General features: G+C 35.9%; 1 protein-coding gene across 13 annotated transcripts in view; it reads left to right on the forward strand.

Annotated features, from left to right (window-relative positions):
• The window catches only part of EMSY (EMSY transcriptional repressor, BRCA2 interacting), a 90,572-nt gene that overhangs the window by 14,124 nt on the left and 63,347 nt on the right, over window positions 1–13,101 (forward strand). For 9 of the 13 annotated variants that reach the window (XM_014790340.2, XM_087433475.1, XM_004434020.3 and 6 more), the window contains 3 exons: window positions 1,539–1,691; window positions 3,511–3,770; window positions 12,049–12,325. In XM_014790340.2, coding sequence (XP_014645826.1) covers window positions 1,539–1,691; window positions 3,511–3,770; window positions 12,049–12,325 — 690 coding nt within the window. The remainder of the gene's footprint in view (window positions 1–1,538; window positions 1,692–3,510; window positions 3,771–12,048; window positions 12,326–13,101) is intronic. The other 4 variants (XM_014790341.2, XM_004434021.3, XM_014790343.2 and 1 more) reach the window with 2 other exon arrangements.

Genomic DNA, 13,101 nt, shown 5'->3' on the forward strand with positions numbered 1-13,101 from the left:
AAAGGTTGCAGAACATAGTGAGCAGCTCTTATTCTGAAACTAGAAACTGCCAAGACTTTGGTCTCAGCCAAAATTAAATCTCCCTTTTGTTCAAAGTGTGAATTATATTAATCACAAAGTCGCAAAAAGCCTCCTTGGAATGAATTTTTGATATCAGTGTATCTTGTTAGAAGTGAATAAAAGGCCTTAATGGGTGACATGGAAAATAAATAAGATGATAGAAGTCATTTAGCTGCTGGACAGAGATGCCGAACTGATACTTTAGAAAATAAAGCTCTGTTTTTGTCTTCTGGAATCAATGGTATATGCTGCTTCTCTGTTCCAGTCAATGTGCTGAATCCGTTAGGGATTACCTGGCAGAAGAAGGCTTTCTTCTTGTTACTTAATCTAATAATTGACACACACTTTAAAAATCCTTGAATTCTCCTGAGGTCACCAAGAGTAATATTAAATTTGAGAGCACATATTTAGGTTAACTCTAATGGCTTAGTTAGGTATTGCATGAAAATGACCCTGAAAATAATGCAGTTGTCAGATTACTTTGGAGAATTGCCTTTTCTTGACTAGCAATGGGCTGTGGAGCAGAGTGAGACACTCTTTCCATGCATGCCAGACTCTGTTTTAGGCTGAAGGAAACTATATTTAGAGAGAGACAGTTAGCAGCGTATAAACTTGGCCTCCATTGAGTTCCTGTTTTCTTTGTTGTAGGAGGGGTATCTTCTTTTTCCACTTTTACCGTTTCTGTCCACCAACTCTTCGGTAAAGTGGAAAGGATTTCCAATGGTCAAATCTATGTTTGAATCCTAGTTTGCCATTTCCTAGCTGTGTCACCTCCAGCAAGTCTTTCTTTAGTTTCTCTGAGCCTCGGGTTCCTCATCTTTAAAATGAGGATGTGGTGTTGTGAGAATTGGTGATAATATATGTAAGGATTTAGCATAATGTGTGGTACTCAGTAAATGGGGCCTATGAGCTATTCTTGCTTCTTGTGGTGGTTATTCAAGAAGTTGAAATATGACGTTGTCATTACTTTAGTTATTCTTGCACTGCTTGGATGGCAAGTGACTAGTGAGTTGGTTTATAATAAAGGAACCTTGCCTTGGTTCCCCTCAGTAGCCAAGTTGGAAATTGCTATGGTTAGGGAAAAATTATCCATCACTCTGTCAGTGGTGCTGCTTTTAGTATTAAAAGGGAATACAAGTAATGTGCCTCTTGCCCAACTCCTGCCATGAATGAAAAATTTTTTTCGTTTTTCCCACTATAGTTTTAAACTTGATTTCTTTGTAATTGTGCTCTTCTCCATTGGCAGTGTTACCTGTAGACAGCTGTTAAATACTTGGGGAAAACCCAGTTAAGTGATGATTTTCAGGAAAGGTTATTAATTAATACCTTTTAACCTGTGAACCTAATACCTAGTATTGGCCTCTAACTGCTGATCATATGAAAATGTTAAAATTGGCCTGCAGTGAAAAAATAATTTTTCTGTATGTGTGGACAGTTTTGGTGAAAGTTAACAGCAGACTTTTTTATCGTTCCTTCAGTAGTGGTTTGCTATTCCTACACAAGTACCACGTCAACCCCAACCTCTACCCCTGTTCCAAGTGGCAGCGTAGCAACGGTTAAGTCTCCAAGACCTGCCAGTCCTGCCTCCAATGTAGTTGTCTTGCCAAGTGGAAGTACTGTTTATGTCAAAAGTAAGTGATATTCTCAGTGTTATCAGGGCCTTCTTGGCTAAATGCTGCAGCATAGGCTCTGATTAGATCTGCCTTCCTGGATTAAATCATCAGTCCACTGGCTATTAGCAGTGGTTAGTTTTTGAAGTTTCTAAAGAATTCCTTCCTATACATATGACTAGGTATATACTGCTTTTTAATCAGTTCTGGGGGTTGAGAAATTACTTCTTTCTTATTCTTTGTGGGAAATCTGCCTTGAACAGTGCTATCCTTCAAGTATTCACTTGTTTTGATTGTCATGGAATAGAAACGTGACTAGAAATTGAAGGAATGTGCTTGTGTGATTTATTCAGTGTTTACTCCTGTAATTATAATCTTTGTGGTGTTTTAAAAATTATTTATATATCATCTAACTGTTAGACTCAGTGAAGCATTCTAGAGAGTCCATCTTTTATATTCTAGTTGACTGTAACTTTGATTTTCATTTTTCTCAATATAGTTATAAACTTGATTTCTTTGTAACTTTTAGGGGTGGAATTTGCTGTTTTAGACAGGAATGATTTTAGGTCATTGTCAGCCTTGTTTAAATTAGAGTCTAAAAATTGAAGGTGTAAGGAGTTATATTTTATGACCAATTTTATGAGTCATGCTGTATACTTTTTTAATGTCTGCTCTGTAGAGATTTCCTATGTATATTGCAAGGTTTTATGTTTCTCACTTGATTCTTTTTAAAAGTCTACAAAAACAGTTGAGGCTTTAGTGCATAAAGAAAAAACTAAGAATCTGGGACTGTTAAGTTTATATCTGATTTCTGTGGATTTAGCCAAGGTGGTCTTTTAAAATAACTATAGAGATCTATTTTTTGCTCTTTTTTTAAAACATTGAAAATGAATCCCAAACGTGAAGAAACCATTTCACATAATATGTAGTTTGAACAGGAGGTTTATTGCTTTATTCTCAGAAGTGACACAGGCAACATTAGTTTGGGATATAATTATTCATTCACCTAACTTCATATGCACAAGGCACTATACCAGGAAAATAAACCAATAAGAATTAGTCATTGCCCTCTGGGAGTCCCTTAATAATGGGAGACGTGCACAGTGACAGCCACATTGCCATGGAGTAAGTGATACAGAAGGGGACGTCCAGAGTGCTCTGTAAGCTCAGAGGAGACATGGATTAGCTTTCCTTAGAGGAGTAAGAGAAAGCTTCACTGAGGACTTGGCTTGCAGGATGATAATTGCAGAATGATGAAGAGGTCACTGATGGTAGGTGGTATTCCCCAAAGAACAATAGTGTATAGAGACTCTAGATGGATAGAACGTGGTAAGGTGGCTTTGGGGAATGGTGAGTAGTTCAGTGTGCCAGGATTATAGGGGTGTGCAGGGTTAGGTGGAACAGGGTATCGTGTTCTTGGAGATATATAGGACCGTGAACGATATAGTAATGATTTTGTGCCTCATCTTGTAGGGAGATAAAAACTACTAAAGGATTTGAGGCAGGGCGTTGGCATGATTCGATGTGAGATTTTATAACTGGTAGTAGGATGGAGGATAGAATAGAAGTGGAGCAGTTGGAAGCATGGACACCTTTTAGGAGGTTGTTGCTAAAATACAGACTGGAGATAAGAAGGCCTGACATGGCTGTAGGATTAAAGAAAGGAGGGAAGGCATTCAGAGACAACTTCTCTGAGGGAAGATTGATAGGACTTACTCTCTGATTGGGGCTTGAGGCAAAGGAAGAGGTCCAAGATGACTGATGACAAAGATTTTAAGATAAAGTATAAAATGCAAAGTTAAATTGCTATAAATATAGCAATATTGTCATTGCCTTTCAGGTGTTAGCTGCTCAGATGAAGATGAAAAACCCAGAAAACGAAGGCGAACAAACTCGTCTAGCTCCTCCCCTGTTGTCCTAAAGGAAGTTCCAAAGGCCGTTGTTCCGGTCTCAAAGACGATCACTGTGCCTGTGAGTGGCAGTCCCAAGATGAGCAACATCATGCAGAGCATTGCCAACTCCTTACCACCCCACATGTCTCCTGTGAAAATAACCTTCACCAAACCATCAACACAGACGACAAACACAACAACACAGAAGGTATGTGGTGGAGGGAGTCTCTGTCTGCCAATTGCTATTTTCATCTTTTTCAGTCATTATGATTCACATTTAACAGACATGCACTGAGTGCTTACTATGTGCTTGGCATTATGCTGGGAATGTTCACATCTCTTTAATTCTGCACATAAAGCTTTCGGATAGGTATTATTATTTCACTTTTTGTAGATGAGGCTCAGAGATGCCAAATGACTTGCCTAATATAACACAGATAGCAGATCTCCCACTTTTAAGACTTTTGGTCAGTTTTATTGTGATGCCATTTGGAAAAAAATTAAAATATAAAAGATTTTTTTAACCTGTATTTGGATAACTTTACCTTTAGGAACTCAGTTTTTACTTTGCCAGAGTAACAAAGTTGTCAGTTAGGTGTTTCATAGAAGAAAGGAAGGATATGATTAAGTGAATAATTATTGTTGTCTTTTTTTTATTCTTTGTATGCTATCATTATTTCATTCCTGAACTCTTCTCTCAGTATGTTCAAATCATCTTCTGTCAATTTTATGTTCTTAGAACCCTCTAACTTCCCGCACTAATCTGGATGCTGATGACACCCTAGGCTTGTTGCACACCTGTATTTCTGGGCATCTCCCTTCACCATCATTGTGATCTTCCTCTTTCTTGATTTATTTACTCATTTGCTGGAACATATCCTCCAGTAGCTTCTTGGTGTATAGGTGGATGGAAAGTAAATTTTTTGAGACCTTGCATGGTGGACTAAAAATTTCTTTATTCCACCCTCCCACTTCCCTGATGGTTTAGCTAGTTAAAGTATTCTAGGCTGGAGGTCATTTTCAGTGAGAATTTTGAAGGTATTGCTCCATTGGCTGTTGGCTTCCAGTATTGCTTTTGAGAAGCCCAGTGCCATTCTAATTTCAGATCTTTTTCTCTTTGAAAACTTTTAATAACTTGCAGAGTTCTGAAATTTCAAAGTAGTTTTCCTTGGTGTGGGTCTTTATTTTATCCATTGGGTTGCACAATCAATGGCCCTTTTCATTTTAGACACTCATGTCCTTTGATTTTGGGAAATTTATTGAATTATTTCTTTGATTTTTCTCTATTCTCTCTTTTTGGATCAGTTATTTTTCAAGACATTGAACTGCCTAGATTGATCCTTTAATGTTCTTATCTTTTCTCACTCCCATTTCCTGTTTGCTTTTTCTTTCTACTATAGTATAGTGGTTACAAGTCTGGATTTTGGAACTAGACTTCCTGAATTCAAATCCCAATTTTTGCCACTTACTAGCTATGTGACTCTGGGAAGACTAAACTCCAGACCTAAGTTTTCTCATTTGTAAAATAGGGAAAACAATATATCTATTTTATAAGGTTTTGGGTGTAAAAAAATGAAATAATAAATATAAAACTGTTAGAATAGAGCCTAGCACATAGTAGATGTTCTATAAGTATTATTTTCTTTGTCCTTTTACTTTGTGCTTTACTATTTCTATGGAACTTCTCATTTTTGCTATCATGCTTTACATTTCTAATAACTCTTGTTCTCTGAAAGTTCCTTTTTTTAAAAAAAAATAGTGTCCTGCTCTTCATAAAATCACTATATTCTCTTATCTGATGATATTCATGATAATTTTTTTCATGTTTTCTTCTTTCATGTTTTCTCTCTTACCTGTAAGTTCCCTTTATCTATTTGTTTTGATCTCTGTCTTTCATTTCAGAGTCTCCTTAAATGCTGGCTGTCTGTCTATGTATGCAAGTGGGCACTAAAAAGCTAACAGAAAGCTCTGTGTATAGGGTGGCACATGTTGGCTGGTGGCTTTCATTGTAGGTTGAACTAACTGGGCTGTTTTGTTGAGAAACACCCACTACCCCTTTACCTCCACCAGTTGTCACTTTCATTAGGGCTTTTTCATGGACTGATTAGATTTCCTTAGAAAAGAATCTTCTAGTCTCCTGCCTGCAGTAATAAGCCTTTCTGCCAGTATTTTGGGAGTAAATGGAGGGAGAGAGCTGGATAGTCTCATCATTCAGTATATAATATAGACTTTACTTAACCCTTCTGTTTTTAGCATAGCACCCACCTGCCTCAGCCTGGTGTCATCAGGTTCCCTTGGATTCAGTCTCTCCCTCAGAGAATAAATGCCTAGTCTTCCTTTAGGATGGGGGAAGATAGCTAGGGATCTAAATGCTGCTTAAACAGATTTTCAACTAATTTTTCTCTCTCTAGTCTCTCTTTTACTCCCACTTCAAAATATCTGGTGCTCTCAATTCCTGAGTCTTTCTGGGGTTCTCTGATGCAAGTTGTCATGTTTTTTGTTTTTGTTTGCTGTCTTAGGTTTCCACTTTCTTGGGTGTGCTTGATCGGTTACTACTTATCTGTCTGTTTTCCAGTTTCCAAAACTTTATAGCTGTTGTCTCTTTTCCATTTTGACCTTATGGGTTTATGTGCCTTTCTTCCTTTTAAAATATCCCTTCATACTGTTTTAGAGAGATTTTGGGGAAGGAGTGGAGATAAATTTTGTGTTCAATGCGTGGTCTTTCCTACCTTTGAATCTTCAGATCCACAATAACTTTCATTTAATGAACCTCCTTGAGTTTCCTGGAAGATGTCATTATATAATAAAAACAATTATCATTTTCTTAATAAACTGAAAGTGGTAATGAGCTGATCCGTGGAATATAATTCTATTTTCAGTCTTAGGATGAGGTATGATGGTGTGGTGTTAAAATCAAGCAAGAATTTTGGTAGTCAAAGAGGCCTGGGTTAGAACCCCAGCTCTTCCAGTATGACCAGAGATAAATTAGTCTTTGTAAATCTGTTTACCCATCTGTAAGATGAGAATAATGCCAATTTTATAAGGTTATTGTGGGGATTAAATGAGCTTGGGTATTTTAAAGTGCAGCATAAGGTATATACTCAAAAATGTTAGCTCCCTTTCCTTGCAGGTATTTTATGGAAAGCAGTGTTTATTTATTTGCACTGTTGAGAAGGAGCTGTTCCAAATAGTGAATTCATCAGTTAACTGAAGCTTACCCCTTAATATGTAGAAATTGACTATTTTTGATGACTTTACTGAACATAATTTTTGCATTTGTATTTGATGACTCCAAGGTAATCTTTCTGAATATCATTTTTCATATTATATTATAATATAGTTACTGCTTTCTGGGCTAGCCCTATAATGATGTCATCAGCCTGCTATACTCTGTGAGTTTTTAAATCTACTTACTGTAATTTTTTTTACTACCTTCTTGGCTGGGTCTTATTTTATCAGTAATTTTTCTCTCCTCCCCCCTTCTTATCTACTCTTTTAATTTGTTTTTTGAGAAATAGTGTAGCAAAGTTATAGCTAAAAGAGCACCCACCTCCCATCCATGTCCTTCTATTCCCTTACTGTGTTTTATTTTTATTCATTACACTTATAACTAGTTGACATTATATCACATATTTGTTTATTTCCTATTTCTCCTATAGAGTATAAGTTGCTGAGGGTAGAGACTGTCTTATTCATCACTGTATCCCCTAGTGTTTAGAACAGTGCCTGGCATGTAGTAGGTGTTAATTAATATTTGTTGAATGAATGAATGAGTAAATGAATAAATAGATCTGGTTCCAATACTGGCTCTGCCACCTCACTTGAGCCTCCGTTTCCTTATAAAACAAAGATAATAATAGTACTTACTTCCTAGAGTTATCAGGATAATTAAATCAGATGATTCATGGAAAGTGCTTAGTATATAGTACATATGATGAGTGTTTAGTAAATGTCACCTACCATTATTAACTTTCCAACCTTCTTTGGTAGACCTATATAAAAATACTTGTAATAGATGGGGGGTTCACCTATAAATGAAGTTGGTGAAATTTTTTTTGATTCACTGACTTAACCATATCTCTGTTTTCTTTTTTCTCTTCTGAATTGTCAATTGAGAATGGATAGTTGAGGTAGTTACTTGTGATGCTTATAAGAGGGCATATTTATCTTCAAAGTCGTATATGAGCCATACCCTGATATTCCAGGCTCAGAACCTTAGATTTGTCCTACTGTGTTAAAAAGTAAACATTTAAAACAAACTAAATTAAAAATAAGACTCATTCATTCCACAAATATTTATTGAGTATCTACTATGTTCCAGATGCAAAACTGTACTCTTTTATTTCACGTGGACTCAGTGCCATTAGTGTTATATTTCTTGGACAAGCTGAGTATAGATAGGACTAATAGATATTCTTTGGGATTTTGTTTTCCTCTTGCTTGGTAATTGGATTTTTTTGAAATCTCTGTGAGGCTGTTGCCATTGTTGCATTCACCTTGGATTTCTCACAAATCCTGTGTAAGTCAACTTAGGAATTATTTTAGGTAAAGTGAAATTTTACATTAAGTATAGTTATGAATTTGTGGACTTGATTCAAATTCAGATAGGTCATCGATTTTCAGGGTAGACAAATTTCCACCTATGTTAATGTGGTGCCTTCATTTTGAGTATAACATTGGTACAGCACTTATATAAACAAAGCAACAGAATATAGCTTTATGCTTTCACGTGCTTGATTGATATTTTTCATTTTATCCTTAGGGTGCAAGTCCCAGCACTCTTAAGGAGTTTTTGTGAGTGCTAGAAGGTCAGTAATTTGAATTATGGCCTGAATAAACACTGTTGGGTTCACTTGGTTTCAAAATCCCTTTATTTCCCCTGTCGTAATAAATAACTTTAAAGTGCAAGTAATTTTCTTCAAGGTGGATCTCTAATTTTGGATAACCCCTTTTCAGATCAGAAATGAACTTGCAGATTGAAAACTCAAAATATGTTGTATCATTTGTGTCTATAACCTAAAACATGCTCAATCATTTGTATCTATAACCTAAAACATGCTCTTAAAGACTCCAGATTTATTTTGCTAAAATTTTGTTGTCTTAATGTTAGAAGCCTACATGCATACTCTAGTTCTAAACTTGCAGATATTTGACACAAGTGTGAATGCTTCCTCTTCCCTTGCCCATGACAGACATTGCTAATTAACTGTGGCATACTTTCCTGCCAAGCCTTGGTGAGTCCTCATCTGTGCTGCAGAGTCCTTATAAACACTGTGCTCCGGGAAGCTATTACTATTAGTTTGGAATTGGCAAATGTGAAACCTAATTACCATTACTACTCTAATTGGTTTGACTGTGGTAGTAGCTATGAGTTCTTTGGATTCTCAGGGGTATCAGAATTTGGGAAAAAGATATATAAAATTTTTTAATGAAACAAAAAGAGTACATTAAAATATATTTCCAGATTGATTTGATCTATAATGCCTTTACTGATATCTTTTTAACATTTAGTAAGTAGTAATAATAAGCTACTAATAAGTACCATTTGTTGACTGCCAAATATTGACCACCTGCTATGTGCCTAGCACTATGTTAGATGCTTCACATCATTATCTTGTTTAATCCTTGTAATGATTTGCAAGGTAGGTATTATTATCCCTATTTTATAGATGGAAATTGGAGCCCAGAGATTTTAACATGTTCAGGGGCCTGCCATTTGTCAGTGGCAGAGGCAGGATTAAGCTCAGGTTCATTTGACTCTTAAACTTCTGGTCTTCTTACCATATTGATGTACTTCTTCTCAGTTTATATGATGGCTGATGGTTGTTTTTGTAATAATGCTACATAGGTGTTTGCTGATTAAGTCTATGTAGAAGTATGCTGGTCAACTCTATAAAGGTATTTGCCAGTCAAGACTTGTTTATCTCTCTTGACTCCTCAAATAATTAACAAACTCCTTAAAGTAATGGCCATGTACTTATATCTTATAATTCTCTGTAATGCCAAAAATATATAAAAACAATGATATAGTTAAAGTTTCTTTGAGATGTAGGTATGAGTATAGACATACTTGGTAAATTTTGACTGACTATTTTAACTTCAGGCCTTCTTTAGAACTGATATAAAAATGAAAAAGAGTTTCTCCCTTAAATTCTTTGGATTTTTCAAAACAATTTTCTGTCCTAGGTGGTACAAGTAATTTTGATGAAAGAGTTTGAAAAAAGATACTCTGCTCTGTTTTGGGTATCACTGTGCCACCATTATACTCACCCAGAACTGTGATACTACAGATTCGTAAATGATTTTTGTGTTCTCAGCTATAAAATGGGGATAATAATAGTATCTGTATTATTGGATTTTTGGGGGATTTAAATAAGCCCCAATGCATGTTAGGTGTAGGAATTAATCTTGTTTATGTTCTTTTCCTTAACCCTACCATTTCCATACATCAAGTCCTATTAACTACCCCTTCAAATAATCTGAATCTGATCACTTGTCTTTATTTCCACTACTAACACCCCAGTCCAAGCAGCTCTATCATTTCTTGCCTGGTCTACTGTAATTGCTTCTTTACTAGTCTCATTGCTTCTACTCTTGCCTCTTACCACATAGCAGCTAGAATGATCTTTTAAAATATAAATCAAATTTTGTTGTTTCCCTACTTAAAAAAATCCTCCCATGGCTTCCCATTATACTTAATATAAAGTTTTAATTCTTTACTCTGGCTTAACAAATTTGATCCAGCTTCTGCTTGCTTTTCCAACCCCTGCTTGCCCTATACGCTTTTGCGACACAGGCTTTCTTTCTGTTTTTAAATACATCAAGCTAATTCCCACGTTAGGTCCTTTGCTCCATCCTGTTCTCTCTGTCTGAAATGTTGTGTTCTTATATCATCTACAGGTTTCTAGCCGTACTTGCTAACCTTGAAGTGTCTTTCTTGCCTCTTTTTTTCTCCATTCTCTATATCAACCTAAGAGCAAATCTTGTTGGTTTTACCTTTAAATATATTCAGAATCTGTTCAGTTTTCACCACTTCTACCACAAACACTTTGGTCAGTGTCATCTCTTCTTGGTTTATTGTAGGAGCCTCCTGATTTGTCTCCCTGTTTCTACTGTCTCTGCCCTACTGTACTTTTCACCTAGCAGATAGAGTAATGCTTTTTAAAAAATATTTTATTTTTTAGAACAGTTTTAGATTTACAGAAAAGTTGAAAAAATAGTACAGAGAGTTCTCTTATACTCTGCACTCAATTTCCCGTATTCTTAACATTTTATATTAGTATGATACATTTGTTACAATTAATGAACCAATATTGATGCGTTAATATTAACTAAAGTCCATGGTTTATTCAGATATCTTTAGTTTTTACCTGTTGTCTTTTTCTGTTCCAGGATACCGCATTACATTTACTTGTTATGTCTCCTTAGGCTCCTCTTGGCTGTGAAAGTTTCTCAGACTTTCCTTGTGTTTGATGACCTTGACAGTTTTGAGGAATAGTATTTTGTAGGATGCCTCACTATTAGAATTTGTCTAATGTTTTTCTTATGATTAGACTAGGGTTATGGGTTTTCAGAAGGAAGACCATAGAGGTTAAAATGCCCTTTTCATTGTATCTTATCAAGGGTATATACTATCAACATGATCTTAAATCATCTAGTCTTCCATTACCTCTCTGAATCTGCTTCCTTCTACTCTTTACCTTATAAATTCCAATCCTGTTCATTAGGTCCTTGAAATTTCTTGAACATACCAAGCTTGCTTCTGCCTCATGTCCTTTGTATTTACTGCTGCTCCCTGTGCTATTGGATGCTCTTCCTCTAGGTAGCAACATAGTTCACACCCCTACTTATAGTTTGTACTCAAATGTCACCTTATCAGAGAGATCCTCATTGAATACTTTATAAAAAATCATTCATGTTACTTTATAAAAAACGATTCAAATAATCATTCCTATTATCCTTTATTTCCTACCCTGCTTTATTGTCTCTTCTGTTTATCTTTACCTACGTACTTTTTTATTTGTTTATTGTTTCTCTCCCCCTACTAGAACGTAGCTCCACGAAAGTATGAACTTCATCTGTTTTGTTCGTTCCACTTTCCCCAGCATCTAGAACCATGCCTGGCACATAGTAGATGCTCAACAAATATTTATAAATGAATGATTGTCGAAATTGCTTTCTAGAAAGATTGTTCCAATTTACACTCCCTAAGCAGTATATTGAAATGCTTACTTTGCTGTATCTTGTACTGCATTGAATGTTGTCTTTTAAAATATTTGGTTGGTAAAAATTGTTTCTTTTAAATACATTTTGATGATTACTAGTAAAGGAAAGCTTTCATATATTTTTAGCTGTACATTTCTCTTTGTTGAATTGTTTCTTCATGTTTCATAAGCTATTTTTGCATTGTATATGACTTAACTGTGAGTTTAGATACATTAGTAGTATGGTAGGTACATGAAAATAACTTATTTTTCCTTCCTTAGGTTATTATAGTGACCACATCACCAAGTTCAACCTTCGTGCCCAACATTCTCTCCAAATCCCATAACTATGCAGCAGTCACTAAGCTTGTACCAACATCAGTCATTGCTTCCACAACCCAGAAGCCACCAGTGGTTATAACTGCTTCACAGTCCTCTCTGGTCAGTAGTAGCAGCAGTGGCAGCAGCAGTTCTACACCATCACCTATTCCTAATACAGTTGCAGTAACAGCTGTGGTATCTTCCACACCGTCTGTGGTCATGTCAACAGTAGCACAAGGTGAGTGGTGATTCACCATGTAATTCTGTCCCTGTGCGGTATGGGAATTTTGAAGAAAACTCTGTGGGTGTGTTTTTCTGCTTTGGGTGTGAAGGTTCCTACTGTTATATCAGAGCTTACCACTCCCCCTCCCCCAGTTTGAGAATGTCAAGATAGTGGGTTACTCAAGATAGTGGGTTACTCAGTTTTCTTATATTAATATGCTTACTCCAAGATTTTTTTTTCAAATGCATAGTACCTAGCCACCTAGGCAATTAACATTCACAAAATGTAGGTTAAATCTTGTCAGAACAAATTTCAAAGGCATATACAAATACGTTTAATAAAATTTTTAAATGAGGAATTTCAAATTATTTTACTATAGGTTCTTCAGAAGAAACATTAATTATATAACCTCTTCAAAGTAAGTTACCCAGTGATAAGAGGTATGGTGAAGAGGATGATTTCAAGGACATGCCATTTGCCTTTTCTTCAGTCTCCTAAATTTTCTGTATAGATGGATGATGGGAGGTATTGAGAGGAACTAAGGCTGAACTGAAGGACAGTTGCTGCTTAATAGCAGAGGAAAGGAAATGTGGAAACCTCAGTTCCATGTTAGCTTAAATCAGCTTAGCTGTCTTCCATATCTTTGTAATCCTGCTGTAGAAAGGCAAATAGCACACTGTCAGAAATTTTCTTTTTAGTGTTGGTAAGTCTTAAGATGGGGATCAGAGGGAAGCATTTATACAGAATTTATACCCATTGTGGTAGTCTATCAAAGGGAGCATAGGAGCAAT

Source organism: Ceratotherium simum, chromosome 7 (genome assembly GCF_057802395.1).
Source record: "Ceratotherium simum simum isolate JZ-2026a chromosome 7, ASM5780239v1, whole genome shotgun sequence".
Taxonomy (NCBI): Eukaryota; Metazoa; Chordata; class Mammalia; order Perissodactyla; family Rhinocerotidae; genus Ceratotherium; species Ceratotherium simum.